General features: G+C 52.9%; 1 protein-coding gene across 3 annotated transcripts; it reads left to right on the top strand.

Moving 5' to 3' along the window:
- On the top strand, nt 1-26,199 carry PDE1B (phosphodiesterase 1B). 3 transcript variants are annotated; one of them, XM_087442274.1, is made up of 16 exons: nt 1-112; nt 201-323; nt 16,057-16,170; nt 17,078-17,260; nt 17,443-17,509; nt 17,877-17,993; nt 20,232-20,372; nt 20,781-20,881; nt 20,988-21,113; nt 21,240-21,341; nt 22,369-22,489; nt 22,808-22,889; nt 23,224-23,332; nt 23,625-23,692; nt 24,191-24,310; nt 24,809-26,199. In XM_087442274.1, the coding sequence occupies exons 2-15, from the start codon at nt 214-216 to the stop codon at nt 24,292-24,294; spliced, it is 1,545 nt and encodes a 514-aa protein (XP_087298400.1). In that variant the 5' UTR covers nt 1-112; nt 201-213; the 3' UTR covers nt 24,295-24,310; nt 24,809-26,199. The 3 variants fall into 3 exon arrangements, with proteins under 3 accessions (XP_087298400.1, XP_004429220.1, XP_004429221.1); XM_004429163.3 differs by having other exon boundaries at nt 23,562-23,692; XM_004429164.3 differs by lacking the exons at nt 1-112; nt 201-323 and adding an exon at nt 11,063-11,756 and having other exon boundaries at nt 23,562-23,692.
- Nucleotides 26,200-26,555: the final 356 nt, after the last annotated feature.

Raw genomic sequence — 26,555 nt, 5'->3', positions numbered from 1 at the left:
GGAGCCCAGAGCTCGGCTGGGCAGCGGGAGAGGAGGAGCCGCAGTTCCTGCGGCTCTGCCAGCTTGGGCCGAGCCTAGAGACACCGGCCTGGCTGGTCCACGCCAGCCGCAGGTGGGAAGGGGCTGGGATGGGGGGTCCGGGTCTCCGGGCTAGGGGCTGAAGCTGAGCCGCGGTGCTGTCTCCTCCTTCTGCTCCATAGACAGAGGCTGAGCATGGAGCTGTCCCCCCGCAGCCCTCCCGAGATGCTGGAGTCGGATTGCCCGTCACCCCTGGAGCTGAAGTCAGCCCCCAGCAAGAAGATGTGGATTAAGCTTCGGTCTCTGTGAGTCCCCGGCCCAGCCCGGGGAGTAGGGGGAAGGGATCTTAGGGAGCCTGGAAAGGGGTGGTGGTGGCTGGAGGCGGGCTAGTGGATTCTCTTGGGCACACATGTTAGCAGGTGCGAGGAAATAAGCTGCCCTGACACGCGTGGCCAGACCACATGTGCAAGGCATGTGCGGAGCAAGCCAGCTGGTTGGAGCGGGTTTAGGAGTTGCAAAGCTAACGATGTGTCTGTGCAGGTGGACCCCCGGGTGGCACGCAGCACAGAGAGGCGGCACAGTATGTGCGGTGTGGCAGGGCTGTGGACGGGCAGCATTCAGGAGGTGCCAGGCTGACTCACACATATCCGTGTGCTGGGTTGTGCAGATGTGAAACACATCATATATGTGTGCATGAGTGTCCATGGGTCACAGAGATGTGTGGAGAGTGACTGCACACAGCTGCAGATTTAGTGCATGGGGATACTTGTGCCAACCTGTGGGTCATCAGTATCTCTGTTGGGATTGGTGGTTTCTGCCTCCTGCATCCTACATGGGGTGGGGGCAGGGGGTGCCCCATACCTGAGCTGCTCATCTCTCTTGGGGCCTGGAAACCCACTGCATATTAATGATGGGGGAGTCACCTGGGATCTGGAGAAGGGGTGGAGCCCCCACCTGGGATCTGAAAGAGAGGGTGTGGAGCCCCTACCTCGGAGCTGGGGTGGTGGTGAAGAAAGATTGACAGGGGCCAGGTAACTGTCAAAGCCTTTTTGTTGCTATAGGGTCTCGCAAGGATGTCCAAGTACATTTAGGCATCTTTGCTTATTGTTGTGGGATGAAGGCATATGGGGAGGAATAAATAGGGAAAGGAAAGACTCAGGTGTCCCATACTCCAGTCCCAGGGGGGGAAAGGAACTTTTCTTCCTGCTCCTCAGAGAAGGAGAGGATTGGGTCTAAGACAAGCCATGTACCATGTTTATCTCCCAATCAGCTGCCATTGGGTGATCTCCGCAGTCTGTTGATTCTTAATCAGAGAACAAGGAAAGGTGCACCTCTCCCTGGTATCTCCCCATGGCCCCAGGAAAGAGGCCACAGATGTTTAGTGAGGAAATACAGCAAACAGCCCCTAATCCCAGTTCCTCCCCAGTATCTTCAATAGTGAGCACTGGAGCTTTCCATTTCTGGGCTTTGGCAGAGGGAGAGATGGGGGTAGGAGATGGATAGATGCGTATGATTGTGTTGTTCTTTAAATACCTCACCTGTGGCGATATGATGACTCTTGCATATTGGGCAGGTGGGTCTGATTTATACACTAGCTGCTGAGGGAGGCCTTAGGGAGAACCGAGGCATAGCGGGCAACAAGGCTTGGCGTCCAAATGTGCTTCTCAGTGCCCCTTGCCTGCTGCCTCCAGCCAATGCAATTTGCCAGGCTCTATGAAGCGCAGCCTTGGAATGAGTTCTGGGATGAAGAAATGGAAAACCGGATTGAATTGATTTTTGTTGGGAGGAGCACTGGGTGATTCTTGATAGAAAATGATGCTCTGTTAATGTTAACTAAGCTGGGAAGAGGGGTGGGTAAGGAAGTGGTGGAAAGGCAAAGAAGGGACCTCAGGGTCCATCAATGGGAGAATTCAAGGTGTCCCAGGATGGCTTCCCCATAGCCATCATATACTCATCATATACTCCACTTGCCTCTACTCCAGTTAACGGGCCTGCAAAAGAGCAGGTTTTACCTGTTTCACTATCTTCCACATCAAGTCTTTCCTGGAAGCGAATTGCTGTTTCTTCCTTTAGTGTGAGAAGTGCTCAGTGGTGAGAGAAGAGGATCCCCAGAAGGAGGCGTTGAAACCTAGGGAAGGAAGGGAGTAGAGGCAGCTACCCTTACAGAGTGCGCTAGCTGAGATGTCCTTATAGGAGATCATGGTGGACAAGGGTCACTAGTCTCATTGATTAGATTATTCTGGTCTTCACTCACTTCTACAATCTAGACCTTAAGAGTGCTAGCTATGTGTACTAACTTACCCAGAAAAAGTACCATCTCCTCATTAGTAATCACCAGGAATAGATTCCCAGTCTCACTTTCTCAAAGCAGAGAAAGATCTTGATATCAAGGGAGACCCCAGGTTGATGGCTTACTGGATTTGGCCCTGTTTGAATATTGGGGAGGCTTTGACAATCAGATTAAGGAAATAAAAGGATTTAGGACTTTTGTTGGGTAGGAGAGAGAAATTCCCCAACTCTCAGGGTCGAGTGATTTCTGAAGAGGTGAGCAAAGAAGGCCTTCTCGCTTTTAAATGGATATAGAACACTCCCCACCCACCAACCCCAGTCACCACCTGTCCCTAAATGGGCCTGAGTGGGAAGGGGTTGTTTAGTCTGGAAATGGGGGGTGGATATGATTATCTCAGGACTGAGCATTGAAGAGAAATGAAGGCAGATGGAATATATATATATAGTAATAAATGTATTTATAAATATATAAAGACCTGATTCCCCTACTCAACATATCCTATTCCACCCCCCCAACCCCCGCACTTTTAATTTCCAATCTAGGACATCTAGACTCTCTTCAGGGAACCCAGGCCTGTTGTTTCTGCATCTGGTTAAAAAGCCCATACTAATATAATTTGCAGGGCAATTTCTTCGTGGGAAGGGCATCCCGGAATACTGTTTCCCACACTAGGACTCTGCCAAGGATAAATTCAGAATCTGGAGCAAATGATCTGGAGAGTCTCTAACTGTGGGATTTCACCTCTACCTAGCAGGAAAATTTTCCTAACTAAGCAGATTCACAAGCTGAGGCCTGAGCGAGGCTGGGAGCGGCAGTCTGAGATGATGGGTTGACAAGGATGATTTTCAGCATCTCTAACCCTAAGATGAAGGATTTGACTTGCCTGCCCACACTTCTCTGAGACCAGAGGGCCTTGAGGAGTGTGAGGAGGGTCGGTAGAAGTAGAAGGGGTTTTCTGTATCTTCTGTGAATCAGGAAAAACTATGAGCTGAGATTGGTTTGCCATCCTTAGCTCTTTCATTCATTCAACAACTATTAACTGAGTGCCTCCTGTGGGCCAGATGAATGCTGGATGCTGGGAATATAGTGATAGACAAAATGGACACAGTCCCTGCTCCTATAGGGCTTGTAATCTGGTTCAATTCCATCAATGGAGTGGAGCGTGGAGGAGGCACCCTGTTCCTTGTTTTGCTACACCCACTCAATGGGTAAAATTCTGCCTAATCTTTTCCTTTGGGAGGTTACACACACAGGAAAAGCATAGATATGAATTCTCTCTCCTGGGATAGTACAAGCATCACTCTCTTCTCTCTGCTTCAGTTTCTCCTGGAATTTTACAGACAGAACTTCCCTCTTCCTTTGGGATAGGATAGACACAATCCCTTTCTCTTCTCCTTTCTCCACATGGTACACACTCAGAACTCTCAAGGTCTAGGCTCAATGTCCTAGGCTGTGGTTCAAGGTCATGACAGCTGAGCTGGAGCAAGGACCCAGTAGGGGATTATTTTTCCCTATCTTTGTTTCATCAGAGTCTAGTGTGGTACCTGGAACATAAGTGGCACTCAATAAATGCTATTAAACGAAAGAATGAATGAATGAATTAATGAATGTACGTGTATATGTCACAGAGCCCAGTTCTGCCTCTGATTCTGTGGTGTGTGTGTTCCTGCGTGCAGAGCGGGGAGTAGGAAATGGAGACGGAAGAAAGGGAGATGTTGTTTTTTGAGAGGGTGACGTTTAAAAAGTGTGGGGTTTGGAGACCTCAGGACAGAGCCTGGAACTGAAGGAGTTACAGAGAGGATGCAGAAACACCGTTGTTTGGATATATGAATGAGATGTATCAGGATGAAATTCTGAATGCCTGCCATGTATCCATATGTGGCTGGGTAAAGGTTGATGTGTGTGCTGGGGACCGGGTGTGGAGTCAGAGCTCCGTGATGATGTCTCTTTGTCTTTATGTTTATAAATGGCATGTGTGATAATAAATATGTCGGGAAGTATGCACTTACCTGAACACCTGAAATTGTTCTATGTACGAATAAGATGATGTGTGTGTGTATGTGTGTGTGTGTAGGTAATGGGATAACATGTGTGATCTTGTATATGTGTTAATGACACACTCAAATTTTCTGATCATCCTGGGCAGGAGGAAGCTGAGGGGCTGGACTGGGTGCCTCACTGACTTATCCCACCTTTGTCCTCATTTTGTATAAGCCCCATGGAGTGCTCATCTGTGGCTCTTGCCAGTTTTGAAAACCATGCTGCTCTCTTCCTTTCTCTGCATATGGCTGTGGAGCTGCTGCGAAGATGGCAGGATAAACTGTGATTCCCTGGACCTCTGGAGAAAAAGGAGCATCATTTCTCCCAGGCCCTGGCAGGGATGATTGTTAGTGCCTTCTTCCTTTATTTCCAACCACGGCAAAAGGAATCTCCCCTCCCTGGGCTTTATATGCCCCTCTCCCATCAGATGTCTTCCGTCTCTCTATTTCCTCCATCAGCTTTGTCTTGAGTGAGGCATCTCCAGATGGTAGAGGGTGGAAAATTCCTACAGTAAGGTGAAGGGGAGGTGCAGAGATAAGGGAAATCAAATTCAGACCAAAGGAAGAACTTCACAAACCTCTGGTCCGAGTAGGTGGCTGAGAGAATCAGGGAGGCAGGAGTGGGGATTGGAAGAGCTTAGGGAATGTTGGGAGATTGAGTTTGGGTTCATGTTCCCGTTCTGTTCCCACTAGCTGTGGGATCTTAAAGCTACGTAGTCTCTCTGTATCTCAGTTCTTCATTTGATGTTATCCCTATGAAAGCGGTTTTTAAATGGTAAAGTCAGGAGAGTTTCAGCATTGGAGAGCTTGCTGTGTGAAGAGGCGGGGGGATGGGAATGTATGGGTGTCCACTGGCTCGGATGGGGAGAAAGATAAAGATTCAAGAGGCAGGAATACGGATTACTGAATAGGTTGAGTCCTGGTGTCTGGGACACGATTTGGAAGAGTCTTGTTGATGAAAGGTTGTCTGGAGGGGGTGAGGCAGGTGTCTGAGCTTAGCGAATAGAAGGCTGGGTGGGGCTGGAGGAGGGCTGTCCTATAAGTGATGTGGGCCACTGAGATCAAAAGAAAAGAGAAGGACTCACTCCTTATCATCTCTTTTCTCAGTAGTCAAACTAGAATGGGCTGGAGCAATTGCAGTTCTAAGACATGGTGGGTGTGAGGAGCCCAGGGGCTGACGTAGGTGAGTTCTGTGAGCACTGGAGGAATTCCCCTCTGGCATTTATGTTAAGTCTCTCTGCCCAGGGGTGATATGTCCAGGTATGCCACATCCTATTTTAGAGAATCTCAAAGTCCCTTAGAATCCAAATATTACTCTGCTTGCCCAGGAGCCCCAGGAGGGCGGTTGGAAAAAGAGAGGAGAGCCCACATTTGAGTTGCATTTGTCACTTTTGCCAGGAGGCGGTGTAGCGGGTTGGGGATGCTATGGGACAGGAAGGCCAGAGAAGAGACTCAGTAGGAGAGAAGCCTGGACGGCTCTAGACCCTCTTCCACCTGCGCCCTGCCCAGGGAGTTCCCGAACTCAGTGAAGTGAGTGGGTGTCTCCCAGCTACCCTCCTTTTTTGGCCACTCCCATCAGGCTGGGATGGAGGGGCAGGGAACCTTGAAACAGATCTTTCCTTCTGAGTCTTTAAAGGAATCATCAATTTGTTTCCAACTTCTCTGCTCCCTCTGCTTTCCTCTTTTTTGATTCTTCCTGCATCCTTTCCTCTGTCCCTTCTCCGTCTTTCTCTGGTGTGTCTTTCTCTGCTAGGCTCTATTTCACTCTTCTCTCTCATCCCGGTTCCTCTCTCTCTCCCTATTCCCTTGGACTTATACGCTCACTCCTCCTCCCTCACCTTGGCCAAGCCAGAAACCCCCTGGGGCTCCCCCTGCCCCGGGGCACCCCCTCCACCCCCACATTGCTGTGGTGATGGTGCAGGGCAAGTTTGGGGCCGCCTTAGGAGTCCAGCCTCAACTCCTGTATTCTGCAAGGCCTTTCTTTTGCCTTGTCAGTGACCTCATCCTCCCAGCTCCTCTGGGGAGGAAGCCAAGTAATTGCCTTTGGATCTCAGGGGGCTGATTTTCTCAGGTATGGAAGTCAGAGTAGCTATTTTCCAACTCTCTTCAGGACAGCAGCAGAGAAAAAGGGACAAAACCAGGGCAGCAGGTGGGGTGCAGGAGAGACAACTAGGAGACTGGAAGTTGTTAGATGATGAGATTGTCCCCTAAGAGGGGAAGACTTCATGGTCCAAGAGCACTGGGAGAGAATCCTGGGAATATTGAGTGGGGCAAAGATGGGAACTGAGGGAGAAGAGGGCTGCTGAGAAGGAAAAGGAGAAAACCGAGTTGTCTCCATCAGTGCAGGGAGGTCCCTAATGCAGGCAGGAGCCAGTGCCTCTGCCTCCCTGTCCCTAACATCTGCAGTCCTGCAGCTGCTCCTCTCCCCTCCACTTGTGCTGCCTCTGAGGAGCTTTTCCCTGTCTGGCAAGAACACAGCAGGTTAGGATTCTACTTCAGCATCCCTGACCTGGCAGACGTCCACTGAGGGAGCTGTGATGGGGTTTTGGTGGAGAAATGGGCTTGGTGGGAAAAGGGCCAGGGCGTATCCAGGGAGAGGCGTAGGGGCTTGGGGCAGGGAAAAGAACTAGGCAGGGGCTGCTTCAGGTGCTGTAGTTGGGTACAGCCAGGTTCCCAGGTCAGTTGATTCTGCAGCTGCAATGAGAAGTCAGATTTGCAAATAATTATGGTAGCTGCAGTGGGATGATTAGGCTGCCAGCTGGTGTTGGCACCATTTAGGTTGGGAAGAGAGCTTGGCTTCCGGGGGGCTTAGTGATTCTCTGGCAGGCAGGACCTGGGGCTAGGGAAGCTTTTCCTTGCATCCCTAGCCCTTGGCTTCCTTGCTCCCCTGTTTATCAGCTTGTGCATATCTAACTTGGCACCATCCTCCTAGTTCTCTCCTCTATGCTCACCTTGTTTGGAAACTTCTTGGGGCCTGGGCTGAGTAAGCAGACATGCCAACAGTGTTGCCAAGCTCCCTAAACCCTGACCATCTCTCTACCAAGCAGTAGCTTTAGAAATTCCAATCTCAAAGAAATATAATAAATCAAATTGTGCCAGACTCACCCCAAAGACTTCTTGGTCCTGCCTGTTCTCTTCCTTTCTGTTCTTCTTTGAAATGCCAAGAAAATTTGCTGTTGTTTTGATTGTAGCAAGATGGGTTGAAGATAGATATGCAGGAGAACTTCCTGGAAAGTTTGTGGAGGTTAGAATGTGACCTTCCTGTGATAAAGAAGAAAGCCATCCTCCTCCTTTAAGCATCAGTTTTGGGCTGAGTTGAAGCAGTGAGCCAGTCAGAAAGGATGAACTTGAACCTGGGAATCGAGACCCAGGCATCCTACTTTTCTAGTGCCTCCAACCCAGGCACTGAATCTGAGAGCCAAAAAGTGTTACAGAGGAGGAAACTGATGTCCAGAGATGGTTGGTAAGGTGGGGGCAAGGCTGGAACCAAGCTCAAATCCCTCTGATCCACAATCTAGTGCGGCTCCCATCACACCTGCAGTCAGTCCCTTGCCAAGCTCCCAACTCACTTTCCATCCCAGGCCGCCTTCAACATCTGTTAGGCCTCCTGGAAGCAGGGCATCTGCTGGGAACATCTCCTGGGATGTGGTTTGGAGGGCTGATGGGGTGGTCCATGTGGAGGTGGTTAATGAGCAGAGTTAAATAGTGCAGGGTGGACATGTGAGCCAGAGAAAGAGTTCTTCTGGACTGGGTCCTGGGAGCCTCCTCTCTGGCCTTCCTCTGACCTTCCTGCCCACCCCTCCCAGTTCTTTCCTTTCTCAAGGGCTGAAGCCTTAGGGAGAGGTGGCACATTTGTGTGCTGGGCTGGGAGCCGGGATATCTGGGTTCTGATTAGTCTGGGCTAAGGCTCAAGCTGCTATTTCTCCCTTTCTCAGCTGAGCTGGGCTGGGCTGGGCTGGGCTGTTGCTAGGAATGCCTGTTAGAAGGGGCTTCTGGTCCAGAGGCAGAGGGGAAGGTGCCTATAGACACAGGTGCGAGCCAACTCCTCCCTCCCTTCTTCAGTGTTTCCCAGACCCTCTTCTTCTCAGCACCTTTCCAATCTCCCTTCCTCCCCTCCCTACCCCCTTAGTACCTCCTGCCCCTCTCCCTTATCTCCCTCCACTCTCCTGGTTTCCCTCCTTCCCCCACCACCTGCATCTTCCCCAGGCCCTGCCCCATTCTTCCCCAACCCTCCCTCCACCCAGCTCCTCTGTCCAGTGCCCAGAGATCTCTACTGCTGCCACGTCAACCTGAGGCCTGCCGCTTCCCAGGATGGCACCCCAGCGCTGCCACAGGGGGGCTATTTTTGTCTCTGGAGCCACCCCCGCCACTGTGCCCAGGCAGCTGCCAGAACTGGGGCTGCTTATAGAGCAATGGGAAGCCCGGGGAGTGGGAGAGGGGCAGTACTTGGGGCAGATGGAGATCAGGTTGTTCTTTGTTTCTGGGGTTTTATACCCTGCATATTCCCCAGCTTCTGCTGCCTCCCTGGCCCCTGTGGAATAAGGAGCCAGGGAGAAGCCCCAGACATCTGGAGTGGTGGTGGCTGGGAGACCAGGGCTTTTCCACATCAGGGGTCCTGGGTACAGGGGTGGGTATAGGGGACTTTGTTTATGGAAGACTTTTAATGAACATTTGCTGAACTAACTAAATAAAGGGTTGGACTAAATAATAATCTTTTGCATTCATGCATCACATCATAGTTCCCAAGGTGCTCTCATATGATCGCAGTTGATCCCTGTGAGAATTCTGTGAAGCACGTATTATTCACCCATTTTTACAGACAGGGAAACTGAAGCTCAGAGTGTCTTGCCCAAGGTCATACCTAGTGATAAAGTCTAGGTAAAAATCTCCTGATTTTAATTCATGTCCTCTTTCTATGGGATTTAGATGATTTCCTTGGTTCTTTCAGTTTCTGAGGTTTTGGAGCCTTGAGATCAGCCAGTTAATCCCGTCTCCAACACCCCCTCCCCCACCCATGCCCCCTTCCTCACACCCTTCTTCTCTGATCACAGGCAGAGCCTCCTGTCCTTTGTTCATCCCCTATCCCAACTCCTATTCTTCATTGCAGGTGGGGAAAGCTGGGGATGGGTCAGGGAGGGAGGCATTATGCTGGGCTCCTTTCTGTTTTTAAGCTGAATTTAAGGGCTAAAGGAGAATCCATGCTGGACTCTTTGCTGAGGTCATCACATCAATGCCCTGTCTCCCTGAGGGGACAGTCTCCCTAGCTCAGACAGAGGTAGGGTATGGGGTGTGTGTATATGTGTGGGTGAGCGGATACGTGTGATTTTTTTTCCCCCTAGGAAGGGATGGTGGCTGACCAATATCCTTCCTTATTAGGAACAGTTAATAATACTAATAGGCTGGGATGAGGGATGCAGCATGTATGTGTGTGGGGTGAGGTGGTAAGCAGTCATTTGTCCAACCAGCTTTGGTTCTACTGGGCAAGAGAGCAGAGGGATGGACAAGACGTCCTCTCCAAAGCTTTTCTACTCTAAGGAGTCTCTACCATTCAGTAGGTGGGTTGAGGTTAGTGCCTACTTGGCTGGGGTGGCAGGGCCTGGGGAGAGGGCCTGGAGTCAGGTGAGGGAGGGGAGCTGGCCTGGTTTGGTGTTTGTTGGTGTTCCAAGCTGTGTGCAGCTGGCCCCCTTGCCCCCACCCCCACCCCCATCCCTCCAAGCATGCATGTCCATAGAACAGATCAAATGACCTGTCCCTCATCCCCTGGGTGGCAGTTCTGGGTCTCTGACTCTGGGTTTGGTCCTTTCTTGCTGAAAACACTAACCAGCTTGTGTGTGTGTGTGTGTGTTGGGGGCACAGAGAGAGCGAGGTGGACACAGAAAGGGCGGGTTTCCTTTCTTCCAAAATCTGCAACAGCCCTGCTTGATTGCTCCCAGGAGTTCACTAGAAAACAACTTGTAGATATCTAACCTCCATGCCTCTCGTTGCTGTTGAAGCCCACTTCCACTCGTCCCAGTCCTCAGCGCAGCTGAGGAACAGCAGGTTTCTAAACTTCATTTGTTTATAATCCTTCAAGGCTTTGGCACAGTGACAAGGTATTTTAATTTCTCCCTGCTTTTGCGGGGGGACTTCCCATCATAAAATCCTGGCTCTTGGCCTGTTTCTTCTCTTTACCCTTTCTCCCGTCACACTCACCCCACAAGTCCCCTGTGCTCATTTCCACATTACCCCAGCCCTAGACCCCAGATTAAGCAGAGTGTAGCCGCGCGGAAATCGCCTCGCTGCATGCTTTGGGCATCTCCCCGGCTCTCCTCAGCCCCGCCCAGCCCCTCAGCTGACCAATCGTGGCCCCAGTGCACTTGGCCGGGTGACGTCATCTCACAGCCAATCCGGAGGCGTGCTGGGGCTGTGTGCGCACGTCCACTTCGCGCCGCAGAGGCCGCTTCTTGCCTCCCCGACCTGAGCGAGAGCGAAGCCCGGCGGCGGAAGAGGGGGCCGGTCCCCAGGCGCCTCCTGGGCCATCCCGTCACCTTTGTTCTCCCTCTGGGCTGGATTGATCTTTCTCCAGTTAATGCACAGTTATCCCCCAACCCCCATTTTTACAGATGAGAAAACTGGGCTGGGAGTGGTAAAGTAACTTGCCGGACCTCTTGGTTTCTATGAGCAAAGCCTCCTGATTGTCATTCACTGCTTGCAGGGGGGGGAGGGAGAGGGGGCTTCCCTCCCTGTTGAGAGGGTCTCTGGCAAGGATCCTCTGATCTCTAGCTTCAGCAAGCCCCTCCCCAGCAGTCTCATTCTCTTCAGTCTTCCTTCCATTCTCTCAGGTGGGTTAAAGCTCATTTTGAAGAATGGCCCCTGAGAAAGACCCTTGGAGGGAGCTGAATCTGCCTTAGCCCCTGGGAGGCTCTGGCAGGGCCCCTTCCTCCCTTCCCCCTGCGGCAGATTTCCTCTCCAGGACAGATTCGGGATGGTTCCCTGGCCCTGCACCCTTCAGCCTGCTGCTAACCCCTTCTCCCCACAGAGCAGCCCCACCTCCTCAGAGCAAGGGGCTGGACTGTGCTATTTCTGTCCTTTCTGGGATTCTTCTGAGAACAGATTCTTGTTTTCAGTCTGATTCAGATGTGAAACTTTTCCCGAGACCTCTCACCCCCTTGCTGTGGGCTGGGTCTCTGCCTCATCACTCCCTTCTTCCTCCAGCCAGGCCCCTTCCGTTCCCCTCCTGAAAGTTCTCTCTGGTCAGTTGCTCAGATCTGCTGAGACCTAGCAGGAAGTCAGGGGCCCAAGAGGGAGTCAGTCCCCTCAGGGGCCCCCAGGGCCCCAGGGGCAGCATTTTGATACTCTAAAGTAGCAAACTCTGTCATGGCAAACCCTGTTCCTGTGCAGAGGAGCCACCTTCAGGGCCCCATCCTCAGGTAGGCGGCAGGGATGAGGAAGGGAGGGGGAGGAGGAGCACAGGTTGCTCTGGGTCTATCAATTGTAGTTTGGTGGGGGGGCGGGATCAAGACTTGGCAGTCCCCAACGTTGTGTGTGCGCATGTGTCAGCTTCTCCACCTTTTACTCCATCTGTCTTGCCCTTCACCTTATTCTCCTCCCGCATCCATCTCCTTTTCCTTTTTATTGCTTCCTCTTGACTATGGGAAGAGGCTTAGCAGTGTTTCTCCCTTTCTTTCCTTCCTGAGCCCCAGCATCCTTGGGACCTCACATGCTTCTGAAATCTCATCTGGTCTTAAGAACCCAAAAGGGAAATAGGATTCTTCTCCCAACTCTCAGCTGCTTGGCTTGAGGCTGCCCTGTCCTCAGTGATCTTTATGGGCATGTGGGTGCCAGAAGGAGTGGCAGCCCGATCATCAGCTGTGTGGTAATTCAAAGAAATGAACTAGTGCCGACTGAGAAGCTGAGCTCTTCTGGAGTGTTGGGGTTATCACAGCCCGGAGCCTTCTCTTCCGGCTGGCTGCCTAAAGTAGGGAGACAGGGCCTGACCCCTCAGGGCTCAGGATCTGAGGCTCTTCCCGGGTGCAGGGACTGAAGGTAAAGGAGGAAGAAGTGGTGATGGTGAAACAAGGCTAGAGGTAGAGGTGGAAGGACTGTTGGGGAAGTTTCCAGTTTTCCTTATGTCTGGATGAGGACTAGACAGGAGTGAGCGTCCGGTCCTGCAGGGAAAGGGACCATTCCCACGCCGTGCCGGCTTCTCTAGAGGACTGAACCAGAGGGGTTGGATTAAAACTGCTGTGAGCGGGGAAGTAGGACTTCCTGCAGAAGATTGGTGAGGTGAGGACTTTGGGTGGGTCTGAGGAGATCCTAACTCCAAAGAATTTTAGAATCAGAGAGGCCCCTGCCAGGCCAGAAAATGCAGTGTGGGGGAGTTACGTAACTTCAGGAGGGTGAAGCTTAGCACCTGGATCCTTCCAGCTGCCCAAGTCCAGGTCCGCTTCTTGGACTCCCATTTGTCAAATTTATTCTTCAGTTTTTCTTTCCCTCTTCCCCCCACCTTCTGGTGCCTGGATCATGCTGGGTTCAGATTTCAGCAAGAGCTATAGAAGAGCTCTCGGACAACATGTAGAGCTGGAGGCAGGAGGAACCTGGAGGGAGGGGTGTTTATGACCTCTCCTCCCCAGATTCTCCGTTAGAGAGAAACTGTGGCTCAGAGATCTCAATTGTGGGCTCTGGCAGATAGCCCCTCACCTGATTAATCTGCCCCCTTTCCCTTTTATTTATTTAATGGACATTTACCAAGCACTTACTGTGTGCTCTGAGTACTGCAGCCAGGATCAACAAGCCACTGTCAGTGCCATCAAGACACTCACAGTCTGCTATGGGCCGACAGACACCGACGCTTCATGAAGGATGGATGATGGACTGAAGACGCTATGATGGAGTGGGTTCCAGGCTCTCTCCAAGCTCATTATGTGACTGAGCTCCCTCTGCCCCAACATCTTTGGTGTTTGGGGGCACAGTTAGGCTCTAGTAGTGTGAGTTGTAGGCTTGCTGTCCTGACTAAGATTGAAAAGTTGTGTGACCTTGGACAAGTCACTTAACCTCCTTTATAGGGTGATTGTGAGGCTCAAATGAGGTTTGTAATCCTAAAGGAGAGATCACGGCCATTATCATTCTCCCACTTCCACTGTTAGGGGGCTTCCTGATTACCAGCCTCTGTCCAAACTAAAGTCACTCTTCTCCACCCAGACTTGGGAGAGAGAAGCAAATGCTCGTTGGATTTGAAGGGAGTGAGGTGTGAGCCTATGGGGCCAACATGATGCTCGTCAGTTAATTCACATTTACAGAGACCATTGCATTTGTATGTGCCAGGCCTTTGTATACATTATTTCATTTAATCCTCTTGTTAACAGCCCTTCACATGTGGTTTATTATCATCCTCACTATTTTACAGATGAAGGAATTGAGCCTCTAAAATAAACGTCCTCAAACTTTAGTGTGCATGAGAATCATCTAGGATGGTTAACCATGCGGATCCCTAGACGATAGCCTCAGAAATTCTAGTTCAATAGGTGTGCAGTGGGGCCTAGAATCTAAATTTTTCACAAGTATCCCAGGCGATTCTGATGTCAGTGTCCACAGGCCACCTTTTGATAGATACTGATTGAATTAGTGACTTGCCCAAGGGCTCAGAGCCAGGAAGTGATCCATTTGAACCTAGGATACCCGCCTCCCAGATGCGCCTGGGAGCCTTGGTTCTGCATTGGAAATAGGGACAGCAATTCCTTCCTGCCTCCATCCCTCTCTCTAGGCCTATTGTGAAGATAAAATGAGATAATATAGAAGAAAGCGCTTTTTAAAATGTAGAGCTGACAGCATTGTTAGCGATTATGCGAATTCATGCAAATGAGCACCCGTGGGCTTGGCTGTTCACTTTGGGAGCCTGTGCTGGGATGTGTGTTTCAAGAGGTGGATGGAGAAAGAAATTGGAAGAAATTTGATGGCACGCATTGACCCCTAGGGGCAGAGTTTTGTGTTTTAAAGAGGGCTGACCAAAGCAGAAGATTAGGGCTGGGATGGGAATCCGGGGGAGAGATGGGATCAGAGGCCCTTCTTTCCGCCTGGGTTGTGTGTCCCCCTGGCCATGAGGACTGACCAGAGAAGGAAGCCCCTGCTGTGCCTGGGCCCCAAAGGCAGAGCGTACCTCTTCAGTCTGCGATCTCTGGATCGGCACTCTGGGAGATGCTGGCTCTGTACCGTACCCCTTTCTAGTTCATTGCCTAGGAAGCCTTTTCTCTTGTCTAGCCTCTATTTCCCCTCCCTAATGAAGCCCCAGCTAGGCTGACCTTTCCTGAGATGGTACTGTTTCTTGTTAAACAACCCGCTGTTTCCACATAGAAGTGGGATTTGAAGATAGCCCACTGAGGAGGCTGCACTGTCACCCTCCAACTTCTCTCCCCTCCCATTTCGCCCCTTTGCCTTCTGCCCCATTTCCATTCAGACATGTTTTTGGCCAGGGCTGCCGGCCCCTGAGGTGAGAGTTGGCCTGGGATGCTTCCTGGGGCTGGCTATTTTGGGTACCCCTATTCCAAAGCTGCTGAGACCCCGGGATTCAGAGCTGCTGCTTCTGTTCAGGAATGCCACTGTTCTCCCTCCCCCGGCATCCCTGGGAACTGATGCTAATTTCAGCCTCTGGTCCCTGACTCATTTTCTTCTCTTCCCTGACTCATAGGGTGACCTTGGGTTTCTGAAGCCCCTCTCAGTGGGAAATTGTGATGGCCACCATTTCACCCTCATCTTGGTTTTAGGTGGGGTGGAGTGGGGCTGGGGGAAGGAGTGTAGGGGAATGTTATCGCTTTCTTTAAAATCACCATCTGAAGTCAGAGGGCTTTGTTTGCTTTGTGACTGCCGGGGCTGGACTCGCCAGACTTCTGAGAAGCCTCCCAGTTAATCACTGACCCCCAGAATTCATGAGTGCAAAATATAAGGGCTGTCCCTTCAGGCAAAGCATCCAGGAAGTGAAACCCCTCCCCACTGGGCTCTGGGGGCAGCTGCTGCGGGCAAGGCATGGGAAGGGTACAGTCACCCTTTGCCGGAGGTTCTCTCTGGTGCAGCACCTGCACTGAGGAGGCAGGGGTTAACCCTGCTTTGTCCTGGTTGATGGATTCTGGAATCATAATCCATTAGCTCTGCCTGGATGGAGTGAGGCCAGGCGAAAGCATTCAGATTGGTCTTTGTTCTGTGTCTTTGCCATCCCTGCCAGGGCAGAGGGGCTGTGGACATGTACCCCTCTCCCCGCCATGACCAAGAGACATAATGAAAGAGTCTTGGGGGCTCTTTTGATTGCTGTGAACCTGAAGCCCTCCCTCATGGGGGGAATAAGCAGTTTCAGCTCTTGGTTATTCAGACTATGAACAAGATCATCCCCAAAACATCACCCTGGGGGCTTGCACCTGCCTAATTCTGCTGGGCCCTGGCAGTCTAAAGGAGAGTTTTCAGGAAACACTGACTCAAGGAGGATATTGAGAGGTCAGAGGTGGGTGGAGAGGGAGAATCAGGAAAAGCCTGGGATTCGACTTCGGGGGTAGATGAACTTAATATAGGCAGTGGCAACAGCATGGAAAATATTAGCTGCTATTATGCTTACTGTTAGAAAGGTTAACGATTTCTGGAAGACTGAGGCTCTTTCTGTAAAATGCACCCCGTTAGGGGGTATCCTGTTCTCATGACAAGGCAGCAGCACCTGAGCAGGACGTCTGTCCCCACCTCCCCCCACAGGCTGCGCTACATGGTGAAGCAGCTGGAGAACGGGGAGGTCAACATTGAGGAGCTGAAGAAAAACCTGGAGTACACAGCTTCCCTGCTGGAGGCCGTCTATATAGATGAGACGCGGTGAGATGGTGACGCTGGGCCGCGAGGAGAGACCTGGACACAGACGGGAGAGATACCAGACAGACACAGTGATCCAGCGACAGACAGAAAGCCGGAGATGGAGACTGTGACAGGGCCAGAGCAGGAAGAGTGCGAGGGCAGATAGAAAGAGCTTTCGGTAGAAATACCAGCAGAGATAGAGGCGGAGGAACACACAGGGAGTTGCAGAGATAGAGACAAACACAGATATCAAGGAGAGAGGACTGTCTCAGAGCCAGAAAGGACCTTAAAGCTCATCTAGTCCCAACCTTCTTGCAGTGTGGGATCCCTCTAGAACTGCGCTGCCCAGTATGGGAGCCACTGGTCACGTGTGGCTATTGAGCACTTGAAATGTGGCCAGTGTGGCTTGGGACGTGTATGTGTGTGTAAAATACACACTGGATTTCAGACTTAGAAAAAAGAATGTAAAATATCTCATTAATATATTTTATATTGAGTCCACGTTGAATGATAATATTTGGGGTGTATTAGGTTAAAGGAAATTTATCATTACAATGAATTTCACCTGTTCCTTTTTACCTTTTTAGCACGGCTAGTAGAAAATTTAAAATCACTTACATGCGGCTTGCATTTTATTGGTGGTGCTGGTCTGTAGCATCCCTGACAGGCGCTATCCATTCCATTGTCTGCTTGAACACTTCCAGGGTTGGGATGCTCACTGCCTCACACAGTGACCTGTTTCATTATTGGAGACATCAGACAGAGAAACAGAAATAAAAAGACACAATGAGAGAAAGGAAAGGAGGGTCAGACAAGGGAGAGACCTGGCCTGAGAGCTACTGAGGCGTGGGGTGTGGCTGGGCCCAGGTATCTAGGCTGGGGAAGCGCCTGCTGTCTTTCCTCTGTGACTCCCCCTCTGGGGCCGCAGGCAAATCCTGGACACGGAGGATGAGCTGCAGGAGCTGCGGTCGGATGCTGTGCCTTCGGAGGTGCGGGACTGGCTGGCCTCCACCTTCACCCAGCAGGCCCGGGCCAAAGGCCGCCGGGCAGAGGAGAAGCCCAAGTTCCGGAGCATCGTGCACGCTGTGCAGGCTGGGATCTTCGTGGAACGGTGAGGCTCGCCCAGCTCAGCCTCCCTCTGCCTCTGGTGGTGTCCTTTTTCCCAGCCTCCCTGGTCTTCCAGGACCCCACCGTGCCACCAGCAGTATGGCCCCACATGCCCACAGCCCCACTCGATCAGACCCCACTCCCTAGACCTTCATACCTGGGCCTCTTTTCATCATTCGCCCTCAGGATGTTCCGGAGAACATACACCTCTGTGGGCCCCACCTACTCCACTGCGGTCCTCAACTGTCTCAAGGTGAGCCCTGCGTTTTCAGGAAAGAGAAGAAGGCTGGGGCGGGGGGGGGGGGGGGTGCGGGGCGGGGATAGTCATTGGGACTTTCAGACTCTTTATGGGGTGATTTTTGCCTTCCCATTTAACTGTCATTTCCATGTTCCTCAAAACAACTTTTGCCCGCTCCAGAGGCAAACTCCTGACTTCTCGTCTCTCCCATATTGAGAGGTATCTGGGATGGAAGAGGCCCCTTTCACCACTTCTTTGTTTTCCTGCTTCCCAAGTCCCTGTAATCATTGGGAAGTCCTCCTTGAAGTCTAACTACAATCCTTGCTGCTGCTGGGAAGCTCCCCTTGGGAGTCTCCCTGCCTAGTCCATTGTTTCTCCGCAGAACCTGGACCTCTGGTGCTTTGATGTCTTTTCCTTGAACCGAGCAGCAGATGACCACGCGCTGAGGACCATTGTTTTTGAGTTGCTGACTCGGCATAACCTCATCAGCCGCTTTAAGGTTGGGCAGCCTCCTACCCCTGCCTCTGGGCAGGGTTCTCCACTCCCATCCCTCCTGTTCTGGAAGATTCCCCAAGGCAGATTCCGTAGGATCCCTCACTCAGTCTCACTGTCAGGGATGTCTCCCATGCCCGCCCCAGTCTAACCTTTCTTTCACTTGCTGTAGTCCCAGCCTCTGACTTCATTTATTGCTCTCTAGAGGAAGATTCTAGATCTGCCACCGTCTAGCCTGGGATTCTGCTCTCTCGGTTGCCTTTCCCCCTAACTTGTCCTCTCTGGGCTGGCTCAAAGTTTACCTCCCTGTTTCAGTTCCTGAGGCCTCCAGTCCAGATGCTGTCAATCAGGGCCCTGTGGGATGGGAGTCTCTCCAATTGTTTCCTGGGGGTGGGGGAGGAGGGGGAGGAGGGAGGGGAGGGAGGGGATGCAGTTGGCCACATCCTCCCCTGGCTCTTGTTCAGGCTGGGTAGGGCTGTGTGAGGGGGGAGGGGGTGTGGACTCCATTGGTCTTCAGCTTGGCTGGCCAGGAGGACTATGGGATTCAAGTCCTCTCCAGATCCTGTGGTGGGAGGGAGTGTCTTTTGGGAATAGGGGCTGGAAAAAATCACTTCCATGTGGAAAAACCGCACTTGAGAGCAGAGGGTAAGGGGGTTGAAGAGTGGCCGTGGGGATTTTTGGTCAGCACTTAGGCGGGGGTGGAGAAGATGTTAGAGCCGAGGAAAACGTGTGTGTCTGTGGGGCCATGGGGGGAGTCAAAGGAGTCCAGGTGGAGGGGCCCCTCGCAGAGGGTTCTGGAAGGTCATCCAGCCATCTTCTGCCTCCACTTCACTACAGCAGACTGTCCATGTGTGGGAGCCTTTCCTCCACCCTTGACTCCTCCTTTTACAACAGCTCCCAAGAGACTTCTAGAACTTTCCTGAGCTGCTCAGTTGGGATTTTCTTCAGTGCCTTCCTGAGGCCTGTCCTTCTGCAGTTTCATTTTCTTCCTTCCCATCCTGCCCTCTTCAAGACAGAGAACAGCAGTTCCTCTTTTTCCTAAGGCTTTCCCCAGCTCTTGTTTCTCCAAACTGGTTCTCAGACATACTCCAGACACCAGCTTCTCCTAAACTCTGCTTCCCTACCTGGAAGGACTGGGTTTGGGGGACCCCAAGAGTAAGGGCATCAGGTTGGGTTTGGCCCAGCCCCAGTCTGCCTTGCTCCAAGGGAGGGGGGCGGGCGCTGTTGCTTTAGTGTTCTCTCAGGGTAGAGACCCCAGTAGGAGCCACCCTTCTGAAGCTCCATATCCCTTCTTGGGCACCCAGCCCCTCCCCTGCTCCTCCCCTTCCTTTCCCTTCCCTCCAGGGACGCCATGGCAACACAAAAGCAAGGGCAGTTGTCATGGAAACAGTCCTTTAAAATTCCCTGAATTTGGGGCACAGCCCTCCAGGGGTGGGGGTGGGGGATGTTAGGGTCTGACTGACTAGTGGTGCATCTTCCATGTCTCGTCGCTATTGGTCATCTCTGCAGAAGCTTCTTCAAGTCCTGAACCCTGCTCTCCTCCCAGCCTCAGGAGATCCAGGGACAGGTGCAGACACCAGCCCTGCCCTCTGGGAGCCTTGAGCCTTTGAAGGAGGCAGACATACCCCAAGGGCATATGCAGAGACAGAGAGAGAGTTGAGAGTTGCTGGACAGAGCTCTGGCCCCTGGTGTTCGTGTTTGTGTGTGTGTGTGTGTGTGTGTGTGTGTGTGTGTGTGTGTGTGTGGTGAGAGGGAGCTGGGGACGGTTTCTCAGAGGAGGGGGTGGTCCACATCTGGAAGGGTCCTCTCCAGGTCATCACCTTCTTTCCCCTGCTTCTGAGCCCCTCTCCATGGTATTGGATTGGGGATGGGGTGGAGTGGTTGGAAGGTAGGAGGGACGCTTTCTTTCCTTTTCTTAAAAATCTCCAGGGAAATGATAATAAGTATAGCTACTCTTTAGAGAGCACTTACTAAGTGGCTTGTATTTATCTCATTAAATTCAAGGTAGGTGGTATTATCTACATTCTGCAATTAAGTATCTGAGGCACAAGGAGGCACGTGACTTGCCCAAGGTCACACAGCCAGTAGGTGGGAGAGCCAGGATGGGAGCCCAGGTTCACCTGACCAGAGAGCCGGGCGCTCTCCCCGTGCCATGCTGCCTTCTAAAGAAAGGTGGCATTGCTGATCTCAGGCCTCCATTCCTGCAGATCCTCCATGTATCTCAATTTCCTCCCTCCTACTGCAGATTCCCACTGTGTTTTTGATGACTTTCCTGGATGCCTTGGAGACGGGCTATGGGAAGTACAAGAACCCTTACCACAACCAGATCCACGCAGCTGACGTTACCCAGACAGTCCATTGCTTCCTGCTCCGCACGGGGATGGTGGTAGGTGGCCTGGGATCACTCTGCTGTGATTCCAGGTCTCATAGCTGCAGAACTGGGAAGTCTAGACTATATTCCTTTTTCCCTTTTTCTCTCTTTGGTTCCTCTCTTTTGGCATCCCCAAGGTCTTTACAGAGTCAGGTTGGACTTACTCACTCTAGAGAATTCCCGGGTGGACCATAACTTCATGGGCAATGCTGGGGATGTGCGCTGGGTGCAGTGGGAATATTGTGGGTTGGGAAGGAGGAGGGTCTTTGGCCATCCCAGGAGCTGATAATCCTGGCTGCATTAGCCCAAGAGCTGGCCTTGAAGATGGCAGGGATGGGCGGAGTGGTCTAGCCTGCTTGTGGAGGTCTCCAGGGAGTGACCGGCAGGGGTCAGCCCCCTCTCATCCTCTGTCTCTTTCTCCAGCACTGCCTGTCAGAGATCGAGCTCTTGGCCATCATCTTTGCTGCAGCCATCCACGACTACGAGCACACAGGCACCACCAACAGCTTCCACATCCAGACCAAGTGAGGGTGGGGACGTGGCAGGCGCAGGAGGGGCCTCGTGGAGGTGGGGGAGGTGGCCAGAGTCCCCATTCATCGGGGGCTGAGCATGGTGACCTTTGACTTGTAGGTCGGAGTGTGCCATCCTGTACAATGACCGCTCGGTGCTGGAGAATCACCACATCAGCTCTGTTTTCCGGATGATGCAGGACGACGAGATGAACATTTTCATCAACCTCACCAAGGATGAGTTCGTGTGAGCAGAAGCCAGGAGTGGGCATCCCTAAGAGGCCCCTGGCCCTAGCCCTCTCTCCTCATTTCCCGGACCTCCTGCCTTGCAGGGCTGTTGGGGCTGATCCCTCCTCTGCTTCTGTCCATTCAGAGAGCTGCGGGCCCTGGTCATCGAGATGGTGTTGGCTACAGACATGTCCTGCCATTTCCAGCAAGTGAAGTCCATGAAGACGGCCTTGCAGCAGCTGGAGAGGTGGCATCTGGGGGGTGTGGCTGGGGCTCAGCCAGAGTGAGGGGTGTGTGAATTGGGGGGCACACATGTGGGGAATTGGTGTGCCAAGTCTTTACCTGATGTAGAAGCTCTCCTGGCTCCAGATATCTGGCTGGATCTCTGTGTGTGTGTGTGTGTGTATGTGTGTATGTGTGTGTGTGTGACGTGCGTGCACACGGCCCTGGGCTTACATCCAGCCCAGGCGGCTGGTCTGCTGGAGAGCACTTGGGGCTGCGAGTCTGAGATGGGCCTTCTCACTGCAGCTTCAGGACAGGCTTGCTCTGGAACGTCGGGAAAACCCTTCAGCCTTTCTCCTTACCTGTGAAATGTGAAAATGATATGCCTCCCCCCACAACAGCTTGCTGCCAGTTCCTCCTCTAACAGGGCTATGGAGAGAGTCCTGTGAGGTTAAAGAAACAAAGCACAGCAGAAATCCCATAATTACATCTAATGTTGCTTAAAAGTGGGCAGGAGTATACAAATGTGTGTAAGAAAGAACGGACAGTGTGTGTGGCCTGAAGGTGTGTGTTAATGTCTGGTGTCTGTGTGGGAGAGTATACAGTGCCAGGCGTGTCATTGTTGGGGAATAATAATAATAATTACAATAATAATAATTATAGGTAACATCTACTGAGCACTCATTATGTGCCAGACACTCTTCTAAATCCTTACATATTGTATGTCATTTAATTCTCAGAACAACTCTATGTGGCAGATTCTGTTATTATTTCCACTTAGGGTTGAGAAAAATGAAATACAGAAATTTTAAGTGACTTGTTCTGTGTTACACAGCTAGTGTGTGATAGGTAGAGTGGGGATTCGAACCCCTGGCCCTCTGATTCTAAGAGCCTGGGCTGCTCCCTATACATATATAAATGTGTGTGTGTAGCCTCTGAGGGGGTTTGAAGTCACTTGAAAGGATCTGCAAGAGGGCATGTGATGGGAAGTTAGGAATGGTCCAGGTTTCCTTTTCCTAAAAGATCAGTCTCCCTTCCTCTGCCCCGACCAGGATTGACAAGTCCAAGGCACTGTCTCTACTGCTGCATGCTGCTGACATCAGCCACCCAACCAAGCAGTGGTCAGTTCACAGCCGCTGGACCAAGGCCCTCATGGAGGAGTTCTTCCGCCAGGTAGTGGGGCGTCTTTGCCCAGCCCTGCCTGTGGGGCCTTCTCTCCCCTAGTTCTCCAAGCTCCCTGCTCCCACTCCAGATCTTCATTCAGCTACTGCAGCTTCTGACCTGATCCGGAACCTGTGGGCCACCATATCATTATCCTAAAAGCTTAACGATATTTGCCAACAGTTGTATTCCATTTGCATCTCACCCATTTCCAGGTTGAAGGCTCAGAAATTCCTCTTCTTCCACAGCCACCCCCTGCGCCCCCAGCTGCACCCCATCTGGTAGTCTGAGGTATCCTCTCCAGCTTTCCCGCCCTGTCTTCTCCCCCAGGGTGACAAGGAGGCAGAGCTGGGCCTGCCCTTTTCCCCATTGTGTGACCGCACTTCCACTCTCGTGGCACAGTCCCAGATTGGTGAGTCCTTTCCCGCAGGGAGGAGGGGATTGGCAAGGATGCTGTCTGGGCCTGGGCCAGGCCTGCACCAAGTCCCCATCCCTCAAAACCGCCCTGCTGTAGAGGCACGCCTGCTGGGTAGAGCATGGAGTCCTGGGGTGGGAGGCCAGCGGGGTTCGCTGGTGGGGAGTTCTCTGGGGTCACAAAGACATCATCCCCAAGGCTGCCCCCACTGGGAACTTTCAGCCCCAGGTTGCCCTGTTTTGCACACAGCCAGGCGTCACAGCCACGCCAGCCGTAGCCTTTGCCCAACCCTCCCGTGAGAGATCCCCACTGTGTTACACCCTCACTGCAGGATTCATCGACTTCATTGTGGAGCCCACGTTCTCTGTGCTGACGGATGTGGCCGAGAAGAGCGTTCAGCCCCTGGCGGATGAGGACTCCAAGTCTAAAAACCAGCCGAGGTGAGGGTGGCGGGGGGAGCCAGGGCTCCTGGTTCTGGGGGAGGGAAGTTGGACTCCTTCTAGTAGGAGGGAAGGTGTGGAGAGGGAGGGGTGAAATTGGGGGGAGAGGGACTTGGGGGGGTCCCTAAGCCTCCTCCTGATCTTCCATTCCCTCCACTCTGGGGGCTGTGAAGGTGGTTCTGGTGTGGGCTGGGTCTCACCTCTGGAGTTCGGGGGGTCCTGCTTCTAGCTTCCAGTGGCGGCAGCCTTCTCTGGATGTGGAAGTGGGAGACCCCAACCCTGACGTGGTCAGCTTCCGCTCCACCTGGACCAAATACATTCAGGAGAACAAGCAGAAATGGAAGGAACGGGCAGCAAGTGGTGGGTGCCATTGTGGGGGATGAGGCCTTGCGGGGCGGGTGGCTAATGGAGCAGTAGCAGGTCCATTTCCTTAAGTCCCTGGAACAACCCTTTGACTCCTTGGGAGTTGGGAATGGAATCAGACTAAAGTTACAGCACAGGAAGGACTGACTAGCTGAGTGGCCCGGACTGTTCTAGAATGGGGACTGGAGAGAGGATAGGGACAGCCATATACCACAACCCCAGGGACCCCATGCACATTGTGGTATGTAAATGGTGCCCCTGTAGATTTGGGTAACTTGGCGGCCCTGACTGGAAATCTCTTCCTTTGTGTGGGCGTCGAGGGTTGTGGGTTTTAGGCATGGCTGGAGAGGCGTTCCCCAGGTGGGCGGGGGTTGAATGTAGCTCAGCAGGAAGGCAGGAGGATGCAGGAGACTCTGACTTTTCTCCACATGCTCCTTGGATTCTGAGGGAAAAAGACTTGGTCTGGCTCCCAACTTCCTTCCTGCCCCTCTGCAGGCATCACCAACCAGATGTCCATTGACGAGCTGTGCCCCTGTGAGGAAGAGGCCCCGCCCTCCCCTGCCGAAGATGAACATAACCAGAATGGGAATCTGGACTAGCCTGGGGCTGGCCCAGGTGAGCCTGTCTGGTGCAGCGGGAGGGTCTGGAGGTTCTGCAGGAGATAGGAAGAGCTGGGTGTCCGACATGGCTTCTTTGAAGAGTCAGGTTCTCCCTCCCTCTTCCCAGGCAGGAAAATGGAAGTGAACACACAGAACTGAGCTGGGGCGTGAGTGGGAGGCAGGGAAATCCTTCCACCTCTCCTCACCCAGCCCCTGCAGGAGGAAAGGAGGTAGCTCCTCAGAACAGGGTGGAGCCTGAGCAAAGGGCCTGTGTAACACCTTTGGGAGGGTTCCAGCAAAGGAACCAGCCAGGGCACAAGGCTCTGTGAGGTCCGTGGGGCGTGACTTCGATTGCAGCCGCCACTCACACCCTTGGCTGGGTGCCCTCCTGCAGGGCATTTTTGCACAACAATATGTGGGACTGAGTGGGGATCCAGTGGGACTTGGAGAAGGTGAGTCAGGCTGGAGATAAAGGCAAAGATCAGAGCTCTGAGGCTTCTCCCTCCTTCCCCAGGTCCTCACTGAGTCCAGAGTGTTCAGTATCATCAGCACCATCCATCGGGACTGGCTCCCCCATCTGCTCCAAGGGAGCACAGAGGTCGCGGAAGAGACAACCCACCCGAAGGCCAAATGCCAGAGATTGTGGGGTTGGGGGAAGGGCCCCTCCCCACCCGACACCCACTGGGGTGCACTGTAATCTCCCGGCAGCAAACTGGGGAACTTCAGGCTCCCAGTGGTCACTGTGCCCATCCCCCTGCCTCTGGACTCCCCCCATGGCCAGATGGCTGGCTGGGTGGGGGAAGCTTCCTGGAGGCTTCCCAGGGCCTGAGGGGAGGGTCAGAGATGCCAGCCCCCGGGCCCTCCCCCATCCCTTTTGCCTCCAAGTTTCTAAGCAATACATTTTGGGGGTTCCCTCAGTCCCCCACCCAGATCTTAGCTGGCAGATCTGGGTCCCCCTTTTCCTCCCCTGGGAGGGGCTGGAATAGGATGGAAAGCTGGGGGTTTTCAGAGCCCTATGTGTGGGGAGGGGAGTGGGCTCCTTCAGGGTACCTTTCTAGGTCCTGGGAATGGGGGGGACATCTTTACCCCAGATTTGCACTGCTTCAGCCCCATCCCCAGCCTGAGCCCCTGCAGTCTTCCCTCTCTCCCACTCTGAAAAGGTGACTGGGGGAAGAGAGGAGCCATTGGGACCAGGGGCTGAGAGGAGGCCTTTCCTGGGGTCCCTGAGAACTTGGGACTGGTCCAGGCCCCTGGGGCTTGTCAGCCGCCCTGGCTGAGTCCTGAGCCCTTGGCCTCCTTCCTTTCCCCTGTGGCTGGGAGGCTGCCATCCGACCAATGTCTGTAAAATGCTTTGAGGTCTCCCCAGCAAAGCACCTTCAGGATGCTTCTTAGAGCACAGGCAGGAGAGACCAGCTGGGTTGGGTCCAGGGTGGTGGGGAGGGTGAGGTATAATGCAGTAATCCTGCATTGCCAACACAGAGGGTCCCTCCCCTCCTAGCACTGGCCCAGCTGCAGGCACCAAGAGGGCCCTCCCCTGGGACAAGTGGGGAGTGGGGGATGCAAGGCAGATGAGGAGGGGCTTAGGGCTGCCGCTGTCATGTCCTCTGAAGAGAGCCCAGCCAGGCCCAAGCCCCTTCCTCTCCTCAAGCTCCTGTCGCCCCGCCTTGTCCCAAGAAAGGCCCAAGTCCAGCTGACTGCCCTCCTCCTTTGTTGTAAATACAACCATGCATTTGTACAGTGGGCCCTGTGCGTGTGAAGTCCATTCCACGGTCTCTTAGACCTGCCCCCCGACACTTGTCCCTCCTACCCCACTGCGAGTGGGGCAGAGACGCATGTGACTCACCCCTGCCCTTGGTCTCCCCGAAACCTGCTATAGCCAGAGATCAATAAAGAAGGGAGACCAGGCCTGGCCGTGTTTGGTGTTCACTGGGTGGAAGTCCACTGGGCATCTTCATGTACACTGTCTCTTTTAAGCTCGATAAAACCCTGGTGCAGTGTTCTCCCTATTACATAGAGAGGTGGGCAAGCTGAGGCCCAGAGAGGTGAGGTCGTTCCCGAGGGCACATAGTAGGGACAGCAGAAGTGAGATTGTACACTCCCAAGGTTCTTTTCTCTCTCCATCACACTGCTTCTTCAGCATGGTGGGGCGAATCTTGCCTGCCTGCCTCCCCTCCCCCTCCCCCACCTGGAAAAATCAAAAGCAGTGGGCAGGAGGGGACTGGCTGTGGGGCCTGAGGAAGCTTCTTCACCAATGCTCGGCT

Source organism: Ceratotherium simum, chromosome 17 (genome assembly GCF_057802395.1).
Source record: "Ceratotherium simum simum isolate JZ-2026a chromosome 17, ASM5780239v1, whole genome shotgun sequence".
NCBI lineage: Eukaryota > Metazoa > Chordata > Mammalia > Perissodactyla > Rhinocerotidae > Ceratotherium > Ceratotherium simum.
This window is presented reverse-complemented; position numbering and strand designations above follow the sequence as displayed.